This window comes from Eretmochelys imbricata, chromosome 10, assembly GCF_965152235.1.
Source record: "Eretmochelys imbricata isolate rEreImb1 chromosome 10, rEreImb1.hap1, whole genome shotgun sequence".
NCBI classification, from domain to species: domain Eukaryota; kingdom Metazoa; phylum Chordata; order Testudines; family Cheloniidae; genus Eretmochelys; species Eretmochelys imbricata.
The window spans coordinates 3231794-3254954 of NC_135581.1; the positions used below are offsets into that span (position 1 = coordinate 3231794).

Below are 23161 nucleotides of genomic sequence, written 5' to 3' on the forward strand. Positions count from 1 at the left end.
ATGACCTGGATAGCATTTTCACATTCTTGCATTTTCAAACAAAATATCTTACTCAGCATGGCTAAGCAGATTCCTGCCCCTTTTTGTTCAGATAAATTAGAATAGTTTGTGAAAGATTTCACTTTTCTGTCTCTGAGAGCATATATGTGGTGTGAACTTGTTTGGAAGAAGGGTAGAGTGAACGTTAAAATGCTGGTCAGGAGTTACTCTTGCAGAACTAACCAGTGTGGTTAAATAGAGTAGGCAGTGACACATTCTTCATCGGAGCTGAAGCTACTTCCTTTAAGGAACATGTTGTGCCGCAGTATTTCACAATGCCGGCATGTGCTGAAGAGTTATTTCCTTGTACTACTTTTACAACTTGAAAGGAATGAGAAAAGTGGCAGGTAACCCTCTGGCCCTAGCAGAACGTAGGCATGCTTTCCTAATTATGTGTCATGAGCACTGTATGGTTGATTTCTAATACATTAACTTCACACTGTCTTCCCTGAGTTTTCAGGTCCTACAGAAGTAACAATAGAATGAGAAGAAGCACAACTTTCTCCACTGTCAGTTTCCCTTTTTATATCTTTCTAATATAAACCAGTGGGTTCCAGATAACAAGGGTGGAGCCCTCTGTGGTCCTCTGCACAGTTGAGAGGCAATGTGGAGGGCAGGCCAGATGCTTCAAAAGGAATGAAAAACCAATGACCAGCCATTTTGGGCTTGCTCCTGCAGTAAGATTTAGCTTTATCCCAAGCTTGTTATGAAAATTCTTCAAGACAGCCTGCTCAGGGTTGTTAGTACAAGGAAACTGCTTCATTACTCTTCTAGATCTCCTCTGGGTAAACTGGTGGTTGTAGGACTTACAAAAGTCTTACTTGTATAAGATCTGCTTTAAAGAGGGTCCTCTATAGGGCCATGATGAAGCCCATAGCATTTATTATAATAGAGGTTGGGCTTGATGTGGCCACATTTCTGAGCTCTAGCTAACCCTACAGGAATACACAGGGTACCTGGTATCAGTCAACCTATAAAACTGACAACCAGTAGGAAAAGCTGTATATCTAAGTACTATAACATACAGATCCTGTCATCTTTGGCTGCCAGTGAGGGTGATTGGTAGTAGCTTTGCAATGCAAGTACCTCTTCACTGGGAACTGGACTATGCTCATTAAAGTAGCTGAGATACATAGGTGGATCCTGGGGCAAATCTGTACTGTGATGACCTGTGCTGCATCGGTCTCAGGGTGAATAAAAATCAAGGTAAATAAAAATGGTTTTTGAAATTTTTTTTAAAAATCCATTTAAAATTAAATTTGAAATTAACCTATGTTAAGGCCTAAACTTACTATAGTCTGTTGAAACTATTTAAATTAAATACACAAATATTTAGCTGCCAGTTTTAGAGAGTCAAATCACTGAACTGGAAGTCACTAGCTAAGCACCTGGAACCAGAGTTTGTTGAAGTGCTAAATCAACTTCTGACAGCCATAGCCTCTTCTGCAGGTGCAGAGAGTTTTCTTCATTTCAATTTATTCAACTAGTTCAGTTCAATGACTAGATCATTCAAAGTAGAAACCAATTGGAAGTTGAAAAAGCTTGTTTTTCTCTTCCAATCTATGGGGAAAAAACTAGATATGAGGATGAGATCTAAAATTTTGAAGGATGTGATGACAGAAACCATCATTTCAATTCACTGATTACAGATACTTCTTTTGCACTTAACTCATTTATTAAACAATGTTTTGATAAACATTTTTCTTATGTATCCGGCACACTTAAAGTAGTTTTATTAATTTTTTTTTGAAAAATGCTGTTTTGTCCATTTTAAATTGAATTTGAATATTCATACAAACCACGAGAAAGAAAGGAATTCATAATCTAACTTCTTAAACGTTAAAATTAAGAATCTGAATAAATGTACATTAAGTTTATAATATCTTAGATCTATTGTATTCTCCTAGTTAACAAAAAGAAGCACCAGTTTAGTGTAAAGGCTATATTTAGTTGCAGATCAACTTGTTTCAAGGATTACCAACCAATGGGAATCAACCTTTCCTAAGGAAAATAACTAAAAAATACGAACGCAAAACATGATTAAAACTGATGATTAAAATAGCTTTTATTTAAATCAATTCACTCTGATCGGTCCTAGAGATAAAACAGTTTGACTTCAGCCTCCCAGAGCTATCTGACCAGCATTACATTCACTTTGAAATGTAAAAGTAATTAGATAACAAGGGCAAACGGCTGCTCTCCCCTATTCATTTTCAATTTTTCCTAATAAATGAGACTTGGCATCTGCCATAAGTGTGGCTGGATAACACAGAAGGCCCTGCACAAAGCCCGTGATTGTGTTCCAACTGAATACCTTCAGCTGGCTCACAAGGGGAGGCAGGAAGAGCATCTTTACACCAGTGACAGTATCTCTCCACAGTATCTGTTTTGCCCCCATGTCCTAGATCTAAAGTTTCAGCCTCCACGTGGGTTTCTCTGAGCTGAGAGGCTGGGGTAGGGACTTTATTTGGCTGTGATGGACACATCCTTCATTTCCAGCTGCATTCAGAGGGTTCTGATCATGCACAAGCTGTACGTTAGCAGGAGGCGCAGGAGCAAGGGCTGCCGCTAGATTGGGAGGATGGAGGAAGAAAGGAGCAGCGCTGCCAACGCCACCCCTGCAGTAAGTATCCCTTCTGTCGGGGCACAGCCTGCAGCACCCCGACCAAGGACCCCAGTACCAGCTGCCTCCACCAAGCCCTTAGTTCTGTATTTTCACAGGTTGTTGGAATGGGAGTTACCAGACTTTCCAAGGTGCTGAGCCCCTGCAACTCACACAGACTGACGTGATATTTGTGAGGGCTCAGCATTTCCAAAGTGCCTATCACTGACTCAACTAGTTGGACTAAAATCTTCGCTCCTGTAAACCTGTTGGAATCATATCATCTGCTGCTATGTTGCAGATGCCCCTATGTACGTAGCATGGAATACACGTAAGATGAACTAGCATCCAGGGACATGTTTGTAGTGAAATCAAATGGAAGTGATACCAATCTATCATAAAGTGCATATTGTAAGTCAATGGGAATTTGCAGAGTTACAGAGGCCCTTTCACAGAGGAAAGAGCTCTGTGAAAGATAGGACTTCATTAGACCTTCATTATACAAGGGTTCCCTTGTCCATGTGTCTGTGTAAATCTGCCCCTGCAATCCAGGGGAATTTCACTTGGAATTGAAAATCTCATATCAATAAGTCTTGTGCAAATTTATATTCAAACAAACAGGCTTTTGAATGTAAGTATCTTTAATTTTTTTATCTGTTGCATCCAGTGGGTGATTTAATATTTAATGCATTTTTCTAGAATATACAGTAGATCAACAACTGTAAAGTATGTGTTTAAAAATATAAATTCTAACAACTTGATGAACTTTTAGAAGTTCATTTACTATTTGATTCTAACATCTACTTGCCTGAAATTATTTGATTTATCCCTGTGCTTCAGAGCCCGAGAAACAGGTTATTTTGTTGTTAAATCTGCATTCTGCTATTGTATTTTCTTGGTGTAACATGCTTTGTTTACAATCTGTTATGAAATTACTACAAAAATGTTTCAAACACAAACATAAAAGTGAAACTGAACCTTTTCCATGTAGTAATGAAAATGCTCTGTGTATCAAAACGTACTGTGGAAACATTACAAATACCCATCTGACTTAGTCTCTAAGGTGCCACAAGTCCTCCTTTTCTTTTTGCGAATACAGACTAACATGGCTGCTACTCTGAAACCCATCTGACTTTAAGTTTTTTTGCTTTAAGTAAAAACTGTCACAGGAAAATAAGATATAAGCAATTATCTTTGGTAAAAGAGGGGCAATGGACCATTGTTGCAGTGTACAGGGAATTTTAAAAAAAGATTTTTTTTTTCTATTTCAAAACAAGATAATGGCATTTAATACTAAAATATCTTTCTTCTAAATCTTCCCCATGGTAAAAAGTAAGGTAGCCGCTTTTCCACCCAGGAAGCCTGGTTGGTTCAAGTAACCGTACAAATATTTTAAAGGCTTCCTATCTACATGGGGAAATTACTGACAGAACTATAGTGGTATGATTATACCACTATGGCTATGTTTGTATAATGTCTCATGTAGACACGCTCTATTCCAGAATAAAAGTGACTCTGTTCCAGTATCATTACTCCGCTTTGGAAGTTCTGCTGGCCAGTTTCTCCCATATAGACAAGCCCTTACACTTTGCCTTTAATCCACAGGGCTGCCCATCCAGCACCTTTCATGAGCAATAATTTACTTCTGCAATTTAAACAAATAAATATTTAACTCCATTTGCTTTCTTATTTATTGATCTGTGTCTTGGCTCCTAGGAGAGAAGAACTCTGGCAGAATCCAAAACTCCTTCCAGAATACTTTGGGTCATCTTGTCTGTAATCTTGTTTTTCGCCATTGTTGGCATCAGTGTGGTGGTAATTTTCAGCTTTACCCGTAGGACTACCAAGGTAAGGAATTAATTCATTTATGGTTCCATATACATAGTTCAATTTCCTATGGGAATATCTTGAAATTGATCTTGCGGGCAGGGGAAGGGGGAGCACAGAGGAAACCTTCCACAAATTTTTTTCTTCCTCTTTTTACAGTAGATCAAATACAACAAATACACAGCTACTTATAAATATCCAGAAAGTTTTGCCAGTTGCTTGACCTCATGTTGTCAAATTCTGCCCTCAATTACCCTTGGAGTCAGTAGGATTACATGGGTCAGAATTTTGTCCAAAGGATGCCTTTTACCTTGCTGAGAGCAGACATCCAATTTTTCTTAACTGTTCCTGATATTTTAATCTCTCATAATAAATGCTGCCTCTCAGCAATAACAACATCACTCTCTGTAATCCCAGGGAGAGTCTGGCTGGAGAGGAATACAATTTTTCTTTCTTGTCAAGAATCTGACAGCCAAATGGTCAAGGGTAAAAAAAGAAAAATATTGATGTTTGCTCCTAGTTAAGAAATCAAATAAAAACAAGCGTGGCCAATTCCCCCTGGTCAGGACCAGATTAAGGAACTGGTGCCATAGGCCTGTGCCAAGAGTCCATCTTTTGGATTCATGTGACTACATCAGAATCTGTTTTCTTTTTGTTCTTTTCTTTCTTTGGTTTTTTTTTAAAGTACATTTCAAGCCCTTTATGCTTACTAATAAGTGTTGAAAACATGATCCAAGCATGACTGTCCCGAGTCGTCCGTGCTTGAGTCTGCAGAGAGCCTGAAACAATAACTCTGAGGTCTGAACTGCACCACTTAGCTCATGGAGGTGTTAACTCCAAGACCCTTTGCTCTGGAGGCCTTCCCAGCTAAGGTGTCCTTGTGTGACAGGAGGAGGGCAACAGCCCCACCCACCCAAGCAAATGCACCCCAGCTAAAGGGTTTAAGTAATAAGGAGTGCCTGATGCCCCGCTCTGGGAGAGAGCAGCGCTCTTGTTGTTACTCCTGGGAAGGAAAAAAGGGTCCCGTGCCATGGCCCCTGCCTCTCTGGGAGGAGGTGGGGGGGTGAAGCATGTCCTTGTTCCGAGGGCCCTGGTTTGCCTACTCTGCCCTTGCCCCTCATGTAACTCTGCTGCAGTCAGTAAGATGAGATCAGGGATTAATCTGCCCCATTGTCCCTTTTAAGGTGACCTGCCAATAGCAGCCCTCAATAAATGCATTTGAGAAGCCACAGTATCACAGTAGTGTCCAAGTGGGGAGGGAGGGGGGTGTTTCAAGGAATGATGCACGCAGCCTGGTGGGCTATTTACATCTTGGGGAGAACTCATCTGCAGGGGACGGCTAAATCAAAGGAGTCTGAATATCCCGTTTGTTAATAAAGGCAGGTGCTGTTCTCTTCTAAGCAAACAGATTACGTGTGTGATTATAACCTCCTGGGGTAGGGTAGCCGTAGAGGGTCGGTGCGCCCACACAGCGAGCAGTGCTGGCGGGGAACAGGCGAGCAGTGAGGCTCCTCCCTTCGGCATCCTCCATTTGACGGAGCTCCTTGGGAGCCTCGCTGGGATCCAGCGCTTCCTCTCTGCCAGCGAATACGCTGCCCTCTATTAGGGCGAATGTCTGCATGGGTGCCGGGAGCAGCCCTGCTGTAACTATCCCCTGCATTGGCTGTCATGGAGCTGGCCTGGCCTCTGCTCAGCACTCCCAAGCTGGCTCCATGTTTGCCTCCAGCTGCATGGTTGGGGGCCCCTGCCGGAGACCAGCTCTCGCCCACCCCAGATAGCGCCCAGCACGTGCTCCTGCTCACATGCCCTCGGTTTGAATCTGCCCTCTGGAATCTGCTTGCCCCCTTGCTCTGACAGAGTCTGCATTTGGCTCTGTTCATTGTTAAATAGCTCAGACTAAGAACATGTGGAAGCGAAGGTCCTGGGAGGTTATTCTCGTAACGAGTGAAAAGCACGTGCACGTTCCCTGAAGCCAAGGGGCTGAGAACGATTAGAGAGGAAAAGGTGCCTCCCTTGGGCCGGCTGATCCCCCCCCGCCCCAGGCTCTGTAGCCACAATCCCAACCCGTCACTCCTTGGGGCTGGGAGCGCAGCCTCTGCTCTCATTGTGTGTGTGTGTGTGTGTGCTCAGCCTGTTTTGCAGATTGTGCGGCTAACGTTTCAGAATCACCAGGGCTCCCAGACGAATCAGTCGGCCTTTGTTGACAAGTCCAAGAATACTGTTACTTATCATGTAACTTCGCCAAGTAACCACACAACGGTGGTCTTGTTCGACAGCAAGAATGTGAGTGCAACAGAGCAGGAGGGCTTTGCTTGGTGTTACCATCTCTTTGAGTGAAATGGGTGACTTTGCAATTATAAGAGTAAATGTCTCGGAGAAAAGTTTCAACTAATTCGTGCCTGATCGTCGTTGGTTTGAGAGCTAGGTGCAGATAAGGGGGTGGTAGTGATCAGCTGGTTTTTTCTAATGATCCTTTCCAGAAGCTTCAGGGAGGCACGTGTTGGCCCTTCGTCCAGGCAGCCTGAGGCAGGAATACATACTGTTTAGAGCACTGACTCTGGGATGCGCTGTTCCTCCCTGCACATCAACTGCTTTTACACAAATCCTAGAGCTGAGGTGGCTTTGGAGATGGCTGCTATGCTATACTGGAAAGCCATTAAATGCGAGACTCTGTCCAAGATGGGGAGCTGTCCAATGTCATTTTAATGACCCCATTTTATCCCCTATCTTCCCCGCATCGCTGACCATGCAACAGGGAAAGGACTCTGCAGCAGATCCTTGAATGATGGAGACAAAGCGGTCTGAGTAGGGGACCAGGACTTTGGAACTCATGAGTTCTAATGCCAACCTACGCAGATTCCCATTCACAATCCCAGGGACCCCACCTCCTTTCCTGTTCATCATTGCCCAGTCCCACCTCCCTTCCCAACTGTGATCGCATGGCACCCCTATGGCAACTGCAGGAATTACTTGCTTGCAAAAGTATCAAAGCCCATTTAGTACTTTCCTTTCTTCTAATGCAATTTAGCAGGTGAAATGAGAACAACTTGCACACTGTCACCAGCTAGCTCTCTACAGGCAGCTTCCAACTGCTCCTTGGGCCACAGTTGGAGAGCTACTGTTGTATATACCACTGCAAATTCCCACCGCTGATCCACAGTCAGCGGCTAATAAATCTCCCCCACCCCATTTCCAGGGCTATGCTCATTCCTGTCGAAAGGCAGCCACTCTGGCTGCTGCTTTGAAAAACAATGCAGGACCAAGGGAAGACTTTCTATTAAGTGTTAGCTTAGATAAGCACTGCATACACACATGCTGTGTCAATGAAACATACGCTGTTCTGTGTTATGTTTTGCACAGGGCTATGTCTGCTATAAACTCGCAGATCAAAATGCGTGTTACCTGCGGAAGATGGATGATTGGGATCTTGAGAACGTGCAGATATCTTTCAATCTGTCTGAGCACAGGGTGAGCAGTTACATGACTTCTGCACAGGGGAAGCTGAACCACTGGGGGAGGAATGAACACCAGCTTCCCAAAGGCTCTCTAGAATCTTGTTAAATCCCCGTTGCTGGGTGGATTTGTTTTCCTAGTGAACGTTTTTATACATTGAACCAAGGTGATGCAAGTGAAGCTAAACAGAACCACCAGCTCTTCCAGCTGCAAAGGAACTTTTTGGTATTTCCTCATTTTGTATTATTTGTACTTCTAAGATGAGAGCAGAGAGCTATTTTCCTTCGGAGAATAGTGCTACTCGATTCTGCCTTGCACCGGTAGCCAGGTTGGATTGTGACAGAACAGTTCAAATGACACTGGGAGGAAATGGCTGACCAGGTTTATAGTGATTTAATATTTTTTGTACAAAACATAAGAAGGGGGATGGAAGGTCAAGACAGTGGTGTGCCATGGGATGTGAATAACTGGACTTTAACAAACCCCAGTCGCACTGTACTGGCTTGGCAGATTCTGTTACCTGCTAATAATAATTCTGGGGAAGAAGACACAAAGGTGGTTTTGTTAGCAAATCAACAGTGGAAATAAGTTTTGAGTAATGATGTATAACAACCCTCTGAACAAAATGTTAATGGATTTAATAGAGGGGAAAGCCAGCTTCTATTTCAAGAAGACAGAGGGCCCTATTTTTTGAATGTCAGAAAAGGGATGCCAAGCTCTGGGCCAGGCTGTGCTGGATTTCCTTACTGCCTTGATAATGAGGGCTGCTTAATGCAGACTCATCCTTTACTTTCCTCACCCCACTCCCTTGCTGGATAAGGACCATTTAGAATAAACTAACAGAGGAATGAGAGACCCCTGAGAATGTCAACAAAATGCGCCCAGGAAAGAGAACCCTTCAGCGGAAGCAGTGTTCTGGGTTCGAGATCTCTGCAGGGTTGTTAAATGAAACTAAAGAAAGAATGACAGCCCCAGAGGCAGCACCTCTGGTGGTCACAGCAGGAAAACAGCAAGTCTGTCTTGGTTTTAGTCCTGTCTCTGCCAGTCACTCAGTGTGGGACCTCAAGGTCTTATCTGGATACTCTGGTGAAGGAGAGATTCACACCTGTGTGTGTCAGGTTCCTCACCTGTAAGTAGGGATAGTAAGAGACTTAATTATTGTCTGTGAGGCACTGGCAGATCCTTGGGTGGAAGGGCAAAGGGACATTCTCATGTGGTCTTTGCTGTTAAAGTGACTTTTTCCCACAGGAGGCCTCAGAGTCAACATGGGAGACCTGCATCCAAGCTCCCCTCCCGTGAAGTAGTGTCCTGAGAGGAGGACAAGCCCTCCTGCCCCCCTCAGAAGGGTTCCACCCATCGCTCATCCTGTCCTTCCTAGCCACAAGGAAAGTTCCTGTGAGAGGGGAGATTCCATAGAGAGGTCCCTGTTCTTGACACTAGGTTAGGGATTGCTCTTAGAGAGTCTGTGAAATGAAACCAGAGACAAGAAGTCCCTTGGGGACACTTTCTTTCCTGTGATAAGCCATACTGTGATATTCCTTTCAGATCAATCAGCTGCTGCTTCAGAATAATCAAACCAAGTACTACAGAGAGTTCCTGGGGATCTTGCCGGGGAGACAAGCAAATGCCGGAAGCCTGGGGGAAGCCATCCAAACCCTGTGTGAGCAGACTTCCATCTACTGGGTCAGGAAAGGGGATGGTAAGTTAGAGGAACTACCCTTCAAAGGAGGGGAGCAGTCATTGCTTCTGAAGTGAGGATCATGGACCTGGAGAAATAATGGGCAAAGTGGAGTTCAGATATGTCATATGTGGAGACAAGAGATGCTGTAAGTGACATGAGTGCAGGTTATCACTGCTGCTGGCTTGACAGTCCAGGCACATGAAGTGGTCTCTGCCTCCCCAGACAGACATGGAGCTGTGCTAATGCAAACTTCCCCATCCTAGCGTGATAATGAGCATTAACTCTGCTGAGCTCAGTCTCCAGGACCATTTGATATTGGCCACTTTGCTCAGACTTTTAACAGTGGGGCCAGCAGCGATGGCTTCTGTAACATGGACAAAGCACTGTCCTAAGATCAAACGACTCATTTCACTAGTCACTGCATGGCTGTTAGATGCTAACAACTTCCAGCCACATCAAGCTGGCTTGGTATTGAATTAGTGAGGAAAGGCTGCATCCTATTTCCCCTGGCTTGAGCCACTCCACATGCCCCAGGTAGAAGAGTGGAATAAAAATCAATAATGACCATCTCAGGGAGCCACTGCCCCACCTCAATGGCTTTGGCAGCTAAATATTCACCATCTCCTCTCCCCCTCCGAAAGTGATCCACTGAAGAGCTTGTTCTGTTTTAACTGAGCTCTTCAAGGACAGAGAGCTGGGAAGACTCTTACCACAGGTTTCCCATGTTTCATTCTCCAGAGGGGCAGCATTCCTACATGTGAAGGATTTGCAACAGGCCAAGCTCTTTCTGTGCATTTTATCTCATTTTTTTTGCAGGCCCTGGGAAGAAGCGGCTCATTTACCTATGCATTGACATCTGTTTTCCAAGCAACATTTGCTTGTCTGTCTGCTTTTATTACCTTCCTGATTAAGCCCTGCTTCAAGGGGACTGACTCCCCCTGCTACTTCTCTTTGAACTTGAATTTAAATCCTGAAAAGCCTCTGACTTAAATAAGCTAATGTCTAAGGTTATTCAGATAACTTCCATATGAAAGGCTCCAACCCTGATTTCATGATGCAATTCGAGAGGTTGGGAAAGTGATAGAAGGGATCAAATTAAACAGGACTATTTCCAAAAGCATGTTGCAATATATATACACATTTTATTTACAACCCTATGCCTGGGCTGGGACCTGTAGACACGCATGTAGAGTAATTACATCACATAGGGAGGGGACAGGCTAGGCTCGGGGCTGCATGTACTAGTGTTCAACAAAGAAAAAAAATTTTTTGTTGATCAGTTAAAACTGATTGTCTAAAATTCCCCTGCTAGGTCTGTGCAATTGATTTAAATAAAGTGACTCCAAAATGAGGAAGTGGTTGTTGCTCCTCTGCTACCTTTTCAAAATGATTCATTCCAGCTTCTGCCCGAGAGAGGCTGCTGGCTTCTTCCCCTCCGCGTAGAGGAACTTCCAAAGGCTTTCGCTGCACCGTCGTGCTGCAGAGGCCGTGCAGGGGCTTGCTTGAGCTGCACTGTCTCCACCTTCCCTGCACTGAAAGGGGCTGGGCACTCTATTCAACTACGGTTCCGGTCTGTTCCCAGGGAGAAGTGCTGGGGTGAGGAAAAGGGGCAGTGTCCTTTTACTCTAAGGAAACGTTACACGCAATGTTTTATTCTAACAAAAAACCGGGCACCCAAGGCTAAGTCCATTAGTCAGGGTACTTGGTGCATTAAACGATCAGGCGCTTACAGAGCAGTGCCTACCCAAAGCTCCTTTATTTCTTCTCACTCTCTCCTCTAACCCTGCTCTAGTCACTCCACGGCAAGTTCCAAACCACCTATCTGAGGGAAGGACCCTTTAAGAGCAGACATCCATCAGGGGTAGCACTGCTACAACGAATAGAAAATTTGCATGCAATCCCAACAGCAGGAGGGCTTATTCTATACTGCAGAAGTCTCCATTCAAGACAGTACCTCCCTCCCCCAACTATGATGTAAAAATGAAGTACAAGCTGCCAGATGATGTTTACTGGTCCTCTTTGACTTGAACACGATACAGTGTCACAAGGGCAATCTCCAGCTGCTTCCATTTCATTTTGAAACAGTAATGGGAGATGTCATGCTGCTGACTGACCAACAGCCCTGGAGAGTGAAGGCCTCTCTCTGTCCTCAAAGGCATTGCAGGACCAGCTTCCCTCACAACCTGCCTCAACCCTGAGCTGCAGGGATGCTCTATAGCAGTAAGAGGAATTCAGTCTCCAGGGCCCATTCCGTCCTTTGCCTTGCTGCTGAAATTGAACAAGGAGACCACGTAGTGCCAAATGTGATGGATGTTTGTGGGTTTGGCTGTGCATCCACTAGGATTTGGACTGTGCACATCAGCCTATTTCACACAGGCCTCGAACACCCATCTGCACAGAACCACTTCCAGCTGCTAACTACCGGAGCTGGATGTGAATGGGCAAAGTGGAGGTGAAAGGTGCTGTGTCCCACTCCCACCCACCTGAGCCACCCAGGACCCCTCTCAATTTAAGATTACTTCAGTTTTGCTTTGCTTAAAACTGAAGGCTGTTCTCATTCCGGTTGAAGGCTGTTTCTGCTGAAGATTCAGCCGTCTCCTATCAGAAAGGGGGGCTGGTTACAAATGTATGTTACACATACTCTCACTAGGATACTTGTCACAAGAAGACAACTGAATGAGCAGAGGTCCCTTCTCTCCAACTCGTGCACGTTATCCCAACACGCTATCATTGAAAGCGAGGCAGACGACTGCTTTCTGGTGGCCACTGTATTCCCTCTTGATCTCACCAGTCTCCACACACCAAAGCCTGGCCAAGTTATCCGAGGAGGCTGAAAGGGGAAGTGAAGAGATATTGACCATAAGGAAATTTCACACTTGTGCCTGTTTTTTTCTTGCAAACATCCTTGGGGATATGTACTGCAGTGCTCCATACAGCATGGAATAGTCACAGGGAGTGCTTTGAAAATACTAAAATGGTCATATGCATTTCAGGCTACCTCCTTACCACATGGAAAAACACAACACACGTTGGGCTTATATTAAAGAGACAAGGTGGGGGAGGTAGTATCCTTTAATGGACCAACTTCTGTGGGGGAGAGAGATGCTTTCAAGCTTACACAGAGCTCTTCTTCAGGTCTAAAGGAGGTCAGGTCCAGACTTGAAGAGGAGCTCTGTATAAGCTAGAAAGCTTGTCTCTTTCACCAACAGAAGTCGGTCCAGTAACAGATATTGCCTCACCCACCTTGTCTCTCTAATGTCCTGGGACCAACACAGCACCACCACCAGAGCAAACATGAGGCTTATGTCTGATTAAAACAAGATGCAATAGGTTTTATGTTTAAATAACAAACAGGTAAAAATAGCTAAGAGACTTAGTCAACTATATGGTATAGTGGAAGAGTGTATGAGGGATGGATCACATGCTTTTGGGGGGCGGGGGGGGAAGAGGAAGGGATCCTCCTTTCCCTTGTACCAGATGCATTTGGCATGAATGGGGGAAGTCTGCGGTCTTTGAAGCATTGTGAATTGGCAGCACCTCAAGCTAGAGAGGTCAACAAATCCTGTGATGCTATACAGGCCTCCCTCCCTCCAAGGGATTTTTGGGATATCTGGCCAGTGATGCATATCTTACCAGTGACAATATACTGAGAGTCCCCAGAAAACGCGCAGTCCCACATCCAGCCACGGGAGGTTTCTCCAGGGTTGTTACTCTTAATGCTTAGCTCCGTCATTAGAGAGAAGTTTGAAGTCCTCCAGATCTTACACGTCTGGTCTGCAGAGCAGGTAGCTAAGAGCCTGGAAGGGAAAGAGGGGAGGGAGACGTGTACATGCTTACGATTTGGTGCTATGCTTCTAAATGACTCACTAAGCTGGTTCTGGACTGGCAATAAACTGATGAAACACAGCATGCTGCGGCTGGCAGTCTTCACAGGCTGTTTCCCCAACCCAGTATTAGAGGACAATGGTCGCAATCTGCCCTCCTTAATGCAAGGTAAATGGGGTAGAGAGAGAGAGACTTTCACTCAGAGAGGTCAGTAAATCAGATCTCTGGTGTCAATGCAGCACCGGTTCTCACAATCATAAAAAGGGTTGAAGCTTCCCAGAGCACTTCTGAGATCATTACAGGGAAATAAGTGACAGTGGTCCAACCGATACCTGAGCTGCCTCCTGATCCTCTCTCTCTCTTGCGCAGCTGGAATGCTGCTACGGAGCCAGCATTATGTCAACAGCTGGGGGCACAGCCAGTCCCCTGGCACCTGACTTGAAAGGACACTTTTGTTTGAACCACCAGTAAATAACTAAGCTGGCAAGTCACTCACGTGGAATCAGGGCTGAACTTGCACTGAAGGGCATAGCGGTTGTGTGCTGGAATTTTGGTCTTGGGGATTAGCTGAGTTACCTCCTCTCCAATGCCACCTGTTAAATTCCAAACATAACAATTGCCCTACGAAGAGAGAGAGACATTATTGCTGCAAAAGATCAGGAGAGATTTGAGCACCACCCCTTTTGGTCTTTATACCCAAGTACTCACCACCTCCTGCTCCACGATACAGCGAACTTTGCACATCAGACACACGTGCAGCAGCAAAGTGTTGATGTGCAAAGGCAGGCCGACTTCTAATGTGTCGCTGCAGCAGTGACAATTCGTATTCCCTTTCTCCAGCTGTACCTACCGAACTATTGACAGCTGCCATGTAACTGGCATCTGGGTCAATATGAACTGAATTGACAGAAACTTCAGGCTCTGGAATCAGTTGTTCATTGTGGTCTGTTTTCAGGTCCCAGATGTGAATGGCACCACTCTGATCACCTACAATTAGCTCAGCCTGCAAGAAACAAACAAATTCTCCATAGTGCTCAGAAACACCAACTGGGGTAAATATCTGTGTGTGGCACACCCGAGGAAAAGTGCATCAAATGCAGCTGCCACTCTTGTTTAAGAAGTCTAGACTTTCCTATTCTATTCACTTACTCATTAATACGGCAATCCTTTGGATCTCCATCTCACTGTACAAACGTTAACTAGTTAATCCTCGCTGCAAGCTAGAGAAATATCCTCCTCATAATACAGATGGGAAACTGAGGCAGAAAGGTTAAGACCTACATTTTCACAAGCGTCCATTAATTTTCTGCACCCACCTACAGACAACGAGAGCCTGGTTTTCAGAAGCACTGAGCGCCTACAACTCTAGCTGAAGTCCACTTCAGCACCTCAAAAAAATCAAACTCTAGAGGTCCAGTGGGCACCGAAAATTGAAGCACTCAAAATTAATGAAGACTTTGCAAACCGTGGGCCTAAATGCTTTTCTCAGGGTCACAAGTCACTGTAGGATTTGTTCTGCTGGATCAGATCACGGGTCAATCTAATCCCCTCTATTATGTGTCCACAGCAAGCAACAATTATTGCTTCTGAGAAAGATGGCCACCATCCATAATGTAATTAGCCAATGGGGCAGTGCAATAATTTCTCCCGGATATCTGCAGTGATCAGCTTCCACCCTTAACCATGACATTTGATTGCCCCAAATGTTAGAACAGGACATTACATTATTTAGGCCTCCATAAAATCAATCAATCTAGCTGCAGACCCTGAGTCAATGACGTCCTACAGCAGCGAGTTACACAGGTTGATGACACTATATGAATAAGTATTGCCTTCTCTTTGTGCTATTTACTCTGATTTGCTCTTGAACTAATGTCCTTCTTACAGCACTGTAGTGTTCTGCTTAGCCATGTTTTCAAATGCAAAAATTGTGTACAATATTGGACACTAATATAAAACTTTCCATTTTCAAGCACTGTCACTGTACGAACAGTATTAATTAGGTGAAGGTCATCACTGATCTAATCCAAAATTCAGCTCTTGCAAAATTAAGCTTTTACAAAGCCAAACATTTTCAGGCTTATGCACAATTAATAGAGCTGAACAATCAACAGAGAGAAATCTAAAACCATTAAGAATCAACACACAGTACCAATAACACGTCCTGGGACTGACACAGAAGAGGTCTGATATTTCACATATCTTGGCAGCATTGTAAGTATTAAAGGTGGAGCAGATGAAGACATTAAAGCTAGAACAGCAAAAACCAAACATGCCTTTGTAAACCTAAAGCCCATCTGGAGAAACTGAAACCTTGTGCTCCAAACTAAACTTATATATTTCATCATCATTGTAAAGTTGATCTTACTATATGGGGCTGAAACTTGGAGACTTCTTAAGATCTCCTTAAGATCTAAACTCCCAAGTTTTCACAGTTAGTGGCCTTAGATAAATCCTCAATATCAGATGGGCAGAAAAAATTACAAGCCAAGAACTCTGGAGAAGGATGAAACAGAAACAGATAGAACAAGAAAATACAGAACAAAAATGGAGATTACTTGTACATCCATGGAGAAATATCTGAACAACATAAGACAGGCATTGGATTGGAGCCCTTGGGCAAGAGGCGACAAGGTAGGGACCAAGGATAACAGGAAAACATACAACAGAAGCAGAACTGAAAGCTATCAAAATGACATGGGAAGAAGCTAAGACTGAAGAAGGAGACCAGCAACAAAGGAAGACAGCGATGAAGGCCCTATGTTCCATGTGGAATACAGAGGCATAAACATAAGGAGGCCAAGGAAGTGTTTGTGATTTTCCCCTCTAAAATGACAATGGTTTGTTTTTCAAGACAAATAAACCTTTCATTGCAATGTTTGCAACTCAAACATTGGAACATTGAGCTTGTAAATATGAAATTAATTTAACGTGGATTATCAAAATAGAAGTGAAGTCAAATGGTCTATTTGCAATGTCTCAGCCGAGCGAACTGCAAAATTTTAAGAAAAAGCCCACACACATTTTCGTTTTATTGCAGGAAGAATTTAGGGGGAAATCAGCCCAATAACAGCTACAGTTTAAAACATGTTTAATGTGCAAATCAAAAGTTTTAAGCCTCCGCTAGCAGAAATATGTAATTTTAAAATAGGATTAAAATTCAAAATCAGCCACCACAATGTCCTTGAAAGAATCCAACAGGCAATCTGAGTAAGAATGAAACAATGAAAAAGCTCCGAGCGCTTTTTTTATTTACTGCACAAGGGAGGTTTTGCTTTCACAACACAGAGAGTGAAGAATATTTCCATGGAGCAGAGCACCTGTGTCTCAGTTCGGCAGGAGATCATAATTAACAGATCGACACTGTGCACACTACACCAAGAAGTGGATGTGCAGCAACAAATGGCAGTATTGCTTACGTAACAATCACGCACTATGATGCTTATCCAGTAATGCCATCTAGTGCTCAGAGAGGCACTGGACAATCCTAGAAGTAACTCATCTACCATACTCGCACAAATTCACTCTTCGTGGAGCCGGGTCATTATCTGGCTCAAAAGTATTATAATATCTTTGACTCTGACCACCCTTTGTAGCAACCACAGCATCTAGTAGTTAAAGCAGGGGTTGAAAATCAAGACTAGTGGGTTCTAATCCTGTCTCTGCCTTTGATTTGCTTTGTAGCCTTCAACAAATCACCTTACTCCTGTGCCTCAGGACTTGCCTACACTAAACACGCTATAATGGCACAGCTGTGCCGCTGCAGCACTTCAGGGCAGACGTTACCTACACCAACAGGGAATGCATCCGATGAAGTGAGCTGTAGCTCACGAAAGCTTATGCTCAAATACATTTGTTAATCTCTAAGGTGCCACAAGTCCTCCTTTTCTTTTTGTGAATAGAGACTAACACGGCTGCTACTCTGAACCAACAGGAGGGATTCTCTCATCCATGGAGGTACTCCACCTCACAGAGAAACGGTAGCTAGGTCTATGGAAAAATTCTTCTGTCAACCTAGCACTATCTACCCAGGGATTTAGGTCAGCTTAATGCCACTCAGGGGTGTGGATTTTTCACACTTCTGACTGCCATAGTTAAACCAATCTAATTTTCTAGTATAGACCAGGCCACAGTTTCTATCTCAGGTGCTGGGAGGCTGCATGGTTTGTAAAGCACTCTATTATCCTTCAACAGAAAGAGTGGAAGGTATTACATGAATTACAACAGTTGGGGAACTCAGATCTTGCTGACACTAATTACCTGACTCACACAGCCAGGAAGCCCTCAACGTTATAAACAGAGGAGAAAATATTGTCATATACAAGAGCATTTGCTGTAATAACTGCCAACATAAAATGATGTAGCACATCAGATTTTTAACGAGAACATCCGTAAAACCTTCCTCAATCAAGAATAAGTCCGGTAAGTGCAAAAGAGACTGTGTTTACCTGGTTGGGATGCAAGCAGACACAATTAATAGGGGCATTCACTTGGAAAATGCGTTGGCACTGAAGGTTACGTGATCTGGCAACAAAATGAACACAAACAAGGGAAGTCAGATGAGATGAGAGTTTACACTAAGATCTTCCATTTCTTGTGGCCTTGAACAAGTCACCTTACTTCTGGATCTCAGGGTTGTTTACACCTAACACTGCAGCGGTGTTTACCCAGAGCAGCTGTTTGACAGCACATACCACCACTACACAATTGCAGGATGTGAAGAATTCCATTTCCAACTGAAACTTCAGAAGGGATTTTAGGGAGACAGAATGTAATTACTGTGACACAGAGACCCTTTGACAAAAAGTCCCCTATTCTTTGTAAACAACTCTCACCTAACCAACTCATTACACCAAACATGTCATACAGGATATTTATCCATAGTAACATGTAAGGTACCTACCGAAAGCTCATAACTTGTCTAGAGTCATAATCGCGGTGAGATATATAGGTAATGTTTAAGGAAGAATATTGAAAATATGCTTAATGGACTTGGAGCAAAACATAGCCACCGGGGTAACAGGTATCAGGGATGGAACATTCAGGCAGGAGCGAGTTGTCACCCAGCCGTTTAGCTGGTGATGCAATGCAAGGCTCAACTGCTTAACCTTGCCAATACCAAGCCTTTCAATGGACAAACATCAAAGACAACTGCAATCAATCAAACCCTCTGGAAGGTAAAAAAGGAACATTATAACACGAGATTTTCCCTGACTATGAACAGAAACAAAAGACTATTTCAGTATAACCCAGAGAAGGGGGAGGTCCTCTGTATCCTTTCACTGAAGAGACATCTTGGGGGACAGGGATGTTCTCATGAAAAATTGGACCTTAGTTCTTTGTGAAGCCAACTAGCTCTGCCACAGACTATACTTAGGGGACAAAGCCTACTTTATTAGCTAGGAAAGGGACCTATTCATAAGTATAGACCCAGGCTCACACTTTATGCTTTTCTTTTCTTTTGTAAACCATTTGTTTCCACCACTCTCTCTTGTTTCTAGTTAAAATCTGTATTCTTTCTTACAGTAAAACAAAGGTAGGTTTATGTAAGTGCTGTGTAGTTTACAGGAGGAGAGGTTTAAAGTAAAACTGGGGCACACTGCTTTTTTGGGGGCAGGGGATCTAGGATTTCTTGAGTAGCGAGTGTCAAGAGCTGGAGAGCACAGAAACCGATTCAAAGGAATTCAGTGACTGGGGTACACTCATGGTTAACTTGCAAGACAGCCCAGAGGAGAGTGCTCAAGTCACTGAAAGGCTGGTGGTGTGAGGGAGCTGATCCCCACCCAGACACAGGTAAGACTCCCTGACACTGGGGCAGAAGGTAACAGAGTAATTCACAATCTGGGCACCCCAAGAACTGTCACAGTTACTCAAACTGGAATTAGCCCAGAACACTAGGGTTAACAGTCCTCTCTTGTTAAAGGTACTTTGGAATCTCTAATGATCAAAACTGGCCAGGACCTTGGTTTTACATCTCTTCCAAATAAGGCACCCCCAGGAGCCCCACGGCATCATTACTGGTTCAATATCGATTCTGGGGAAAGACTGCTACCTCCTGAATCCCCAGTGCAACTTCACGTGGCACCTGGCATTTCCTTGGAGACCTCCCATCCAAGTACTGACCAGTGTCAGCCTTGCTTAGCCTAGGAGATTTCATAAGCTCAAAGCCCAAGGACATTTATGGAAACCTCAACTCTCTTAGGAGTTTTGTCCCAAGTGGCCCAGCACAGGGAGGTGGGCTGGCGTCAGCAGTTACCTCAGGTCCCATATCCTAGCCATACAGTCTTCTCCTCCCGTGTACATCCAACGACCATCTTCGTGGAATCCAACAGAAGTGATGTTCTTACTTACGCCATCATAATTAATGACAGGGTTGGGGTTATTAGAGTTCAGATCATACATTCGAATGTGCTGGTAACCTGGGCGACAGAAATATGAACGCTAATAGTCAGACACTCTGCATGTTTGGCTTCTGTCAGAAAACTGCCAAAGCCCTATTTCACAACCGCCTTGCTTTGGGGCCACTAAAACACAATAAAGGGAAATTTCACCATTTCACTCACCTCAGCAGTCTGCAACTCAAAAACTGCAGAAGCGCTTCTCACAGGGATTATAGTGAGACATGCTCATGAAATAAATGACAACTGGCATTTCTGAGCCTATTGCTGGTGGCCAACTGGAAATTAAAATTGCATCATGTGCACTAGGGCTAAATTACAACAAGGGTAGTGGGGATCACCCATATCAGAGGTTGTAGAACAGTTTCAACTCTGCAGGCATGAGAAAAGGTGGGGAGAAGCCCAACAGCAAGACTCACCTGCAGCAGCAATCATGCTGCGGTCTGGGGTGATCTCCAGAGCATTTACTTGCTAGCAGCACTGGTTAAGGTTAACAAAGAGAACAATTAGCTCTCAAGCAGAAAAAAAGTGTCATCTCAAATTCACACTGCCCTTAGAAAAGTACGGTTAACAAAGACTTTCTGACCAGGAGACCTTTCTTTAGGGATTATCCATTTTGGAAAAGGGGCACTTTAACACACTATGATGTGTCAGGAGATTTTCAAATCAAAAGAATTCTCCTGTTTAGACCTTTAGTCTCACACTGACTCTGTTTCAAACATGTTTATTTAAAAAGTGGGACATAAAAAAGTCAACTCCTCGGACATAGCATAGTTAGATGTTAGTGCAACTTGATTTAAGCTCAACATGCTCCACCGTTTAAAAACGGCACAGTACCCTTGACCACTATGTTCTACTTTGGACACAGTTGTCTTTTCAAATTCTGGATTTTCATTTAATGTTGACAGTTGAGATCAAATACAGAAGCAATAAACTAGCTCTTCTTTTTGCCCCAAAAGTCTGTCAGAAAGTGTATCCAGTGTTGAGGAGTTAGAAAGATTTGTAGGGGAGGCCAAACATGGAGAGCATCAGTGGGGCTGTTTTCTTACAGGCACAGACCAATTCCTGCTTATTAAATATATTTGTATAGGCGGTGGGATCCAGGAGGCTACTCTTCATTGATTGCAAAGCCCTTTTCCAAAGACGTTATATATTCATGCTTTTCCTGCCTCATTTTTGCCCTTTGTCAAACACTATTTATTTACCCTTCGCTGTTTCTACTGAAGTTGGGTTTTGTTTGCTTACTTTCTCATCTGGGGAGTAACATAATGCATGATGCCATCAGGCATTTGCACTATTCTAGGAACCGTGGAGTTTTAGCTTACTGACTTTGCCTGGTCATGAGGGTGAGAACGGTGGCTAGATTCTGTAGGGCGAACAATTTTTTTTCTTTTCATAAAGCAAGTATGCAAACAGATAAGAAAAAATTATCTGTGTTCCCCCCGAATCCCCTCCCCACCAAACTAAAGCATAACAGTGTTAGACAAGCCACCGTCTCATCATATTTTGGCATCCCATGTAGCAATTTCTGGGTCGTGGGCAGAGGATGGAAGAGTTCCACCACACCCCCACCAAATCTGACTGCGCTTTTGGAAAGTGTCTCTCACAAAGCCTGCCTCTGGTATGGCCACACCCTAGCATTTCAGATAGCACTCTGTGAATGTGTGCTGAGCGCGCAGAAAGAGACACAGATAGAAGACAGCAAAGCCATTTGCTAAATGGAAAGGCCATCGGTGGTTTCCCAGCTTTAAAGGGCGTCCAACGACCGACTGAGGCCGGGGTTGAAGTTTGGGTCACGTGTCTGATCTGGGGACCATTTCAGGGCCAGCCCATGCCACAGGGGTGGAGGAGCGCTCTAAAGAGATGGGATGAGACATACACAGGTTTGCTGAGGGAAGCGGGGAGGGTCTTGCCAAGGCGCTGCCAGGAAAGCGTCCCGTGACCCTTGCCCCTGCTCCCCAGGGCTGAAGCAGGGCTCAGGCCTGGCGGGCGCAGCGCTGCGGGGTGCCAGGCTAGCGAAGGGAACCCCACCTCGCGGGCCAAGGCGGGCCGGCCGGGGCACCCTCCGTGGGAGAAGGATACAGAGTCCTGGTGCTGGACGGTCCGGGTGCAAATGCCGCTGTGCGCCTGCCAGAACCGGACCGTGTGGTCGTAGCCAGCCGTCGCCAGGATCACCGGGTCGCTGCCCACCGTGCCCTGCGCCGCGTTCATGGCCGACACCTGTGCGGGGACGGAGCAGAGAGGGCGGTGAGACCCAGGCCGCCCCCGTCCGGTCCGAGACCCAGCCCGGTCCGAGGTCCGGTCCGAGGTCCGGTCCGGTCCGGTCCCCCCGGCCCTGCCTGCCCCATCCCGGCCGCACGGGGGCGCAGTCTGGGGACACCTGCCCTGGCCCGGCGCGGGCTGCCCTGCACTGCGGCCGCGGCGTGCCCATCACCGGCGCGTCGGGGCGCCCCCGGCCCCGCGGCTCCCAGCGTGGGGCGGAGGCTGGGGGAGGGGCCGAGGGGGTGGACCCCGGGCGGGCGCCCCGTTACCTGCAAGGCCCGGCAGCAGGACCAGGCTCGAGAAAGAAAGCCGTGCCGCGGCGCACGCGCACAGCGAGCGACGCCCCCCCACCCGCAGAAGGGAATGCGCAGGCGCAGAGTAGCGTCGCTCGTCGGGGAAGGGGCAAGAGGCGCGGTGCGCATGCGCACAGGCAGTCCCCACGTCCTTGGGGGCGCATGCGCAGACTGCAATTGCCTGTCAAGGCCTCAACGGGGCGGTACCACGTGAGGGAGCTGGGGCGAGACCATGAGAGGCAACGGGCCGGGGGGGGAGGTGAGAAGCGGGCACTGTGGTCGCGGAGGGAAGCCGCCCCCAGGCCATGCCTTGCTGGCCCACGTGTCCCCAAGAGGGGGCGCTAGAGAGAGACTCAGGCCCAGTGCGCGGCCCCGGCGGGGCTCCTCCCTGCTCAGGGGGGTGCCCCTTTCGGGCTCCATGCGCCAGCTTTTCTGCACACCCAAAGGGGCTGGAAACGCCCCTTTCCTAAATGGAAGCGCGGGCTATTATTAATAATAATTATCGGCATCCCCTGAGCACCTCGGAGCCCCAGCCGTGCACCAGGTCCCAACTGTGCAAGGTGCTGTCGGACAGGGAACGAAAAGACGGTCCCTGCCCCAAAGCGGTTCCAATCTACGCGTAAGGCAAGAGACGGAGACAGGCAGGGAGGACACGGAAACAGTAATGGTCCGCATGCGAGGCTGTGGTCTCTTGGCTAGTCACCTGCCTTCTGGAGTTGGGGCTTTCAGAAACGTCCAAATATTTGAAGACTTATGATAAATTTGTGGGAATTGGCACGTG

At 45.5% G+C, this 23161-nt stretch overlaps 2 protein-coding genes across 3 annotated transcripts; one reads left to right on the forward strand and one right to left on the reverse strand.

Annotated features, from left to right (window-relative positions):
• Window positions 1–632: 632 nt before the first annotated feature.
• BRICD5 (BRICHOS domain containing 5) lies at window positions 633–10953 on the forward strand. Its single transcript, XM_077827490.1, has 6 exons — window positions 633–2662; window positions 4358–4489; window positions 6599–6751; window positions 7829–7936; window positions 9467–9620; window positions 10419–10953. Exons 1-6 carry the CDS (start codon window positions 2621–2623, stop codon window positions 10511–10513), a joined length of 684 nt encoding a protein of 227 aa, XP_077683616.1. The 5' UTR covers window positions 633–2620; the 3' UTR covers window positions 10514–10953.
• Window positions 10725–22489, reverse strand: MLST8 (MTOR associated protein MLST8). Of its 2 annotated transcripts, XM_077827488.1 has the most exons (9): window positions 22357–22487; window positions 21908–22045; window positions 20245–20296; window positions 19684–19846; window positions 17876–17951; window positions 14278–14430; window positions 13924–14048; window positions 13236–13399; window positions 10725–12432 (listed from the first exon to the last, which is right to left on the reverse strand). In XM_077827488.1, the coding sequence occupies exons 2-9, from the start codon at window positions 22034–22036 to the stop codon at window positions 12314–12316; spliced, it is 981 nt and encodes a 326-aa protein (XP_077683614.1). In that variant the 5' UTR covers window positions 22037–22045; window positions 22357–22487; the 3' UTR covers window positions 10725–12313. The 2 variants fall into 2 exon arrangements, with proteins under 2 accessions (XP_077683614.1, XP_077683615.1); XM_077827489.1 differs by lacking the exon at window positions 10725–12432 and having other exon boundaries at window positions 13259–13399; window positions 14136–14430; window positions 22357–22489.
• Window positions 22490–23161: the final 672 nt, after the last annotated feature.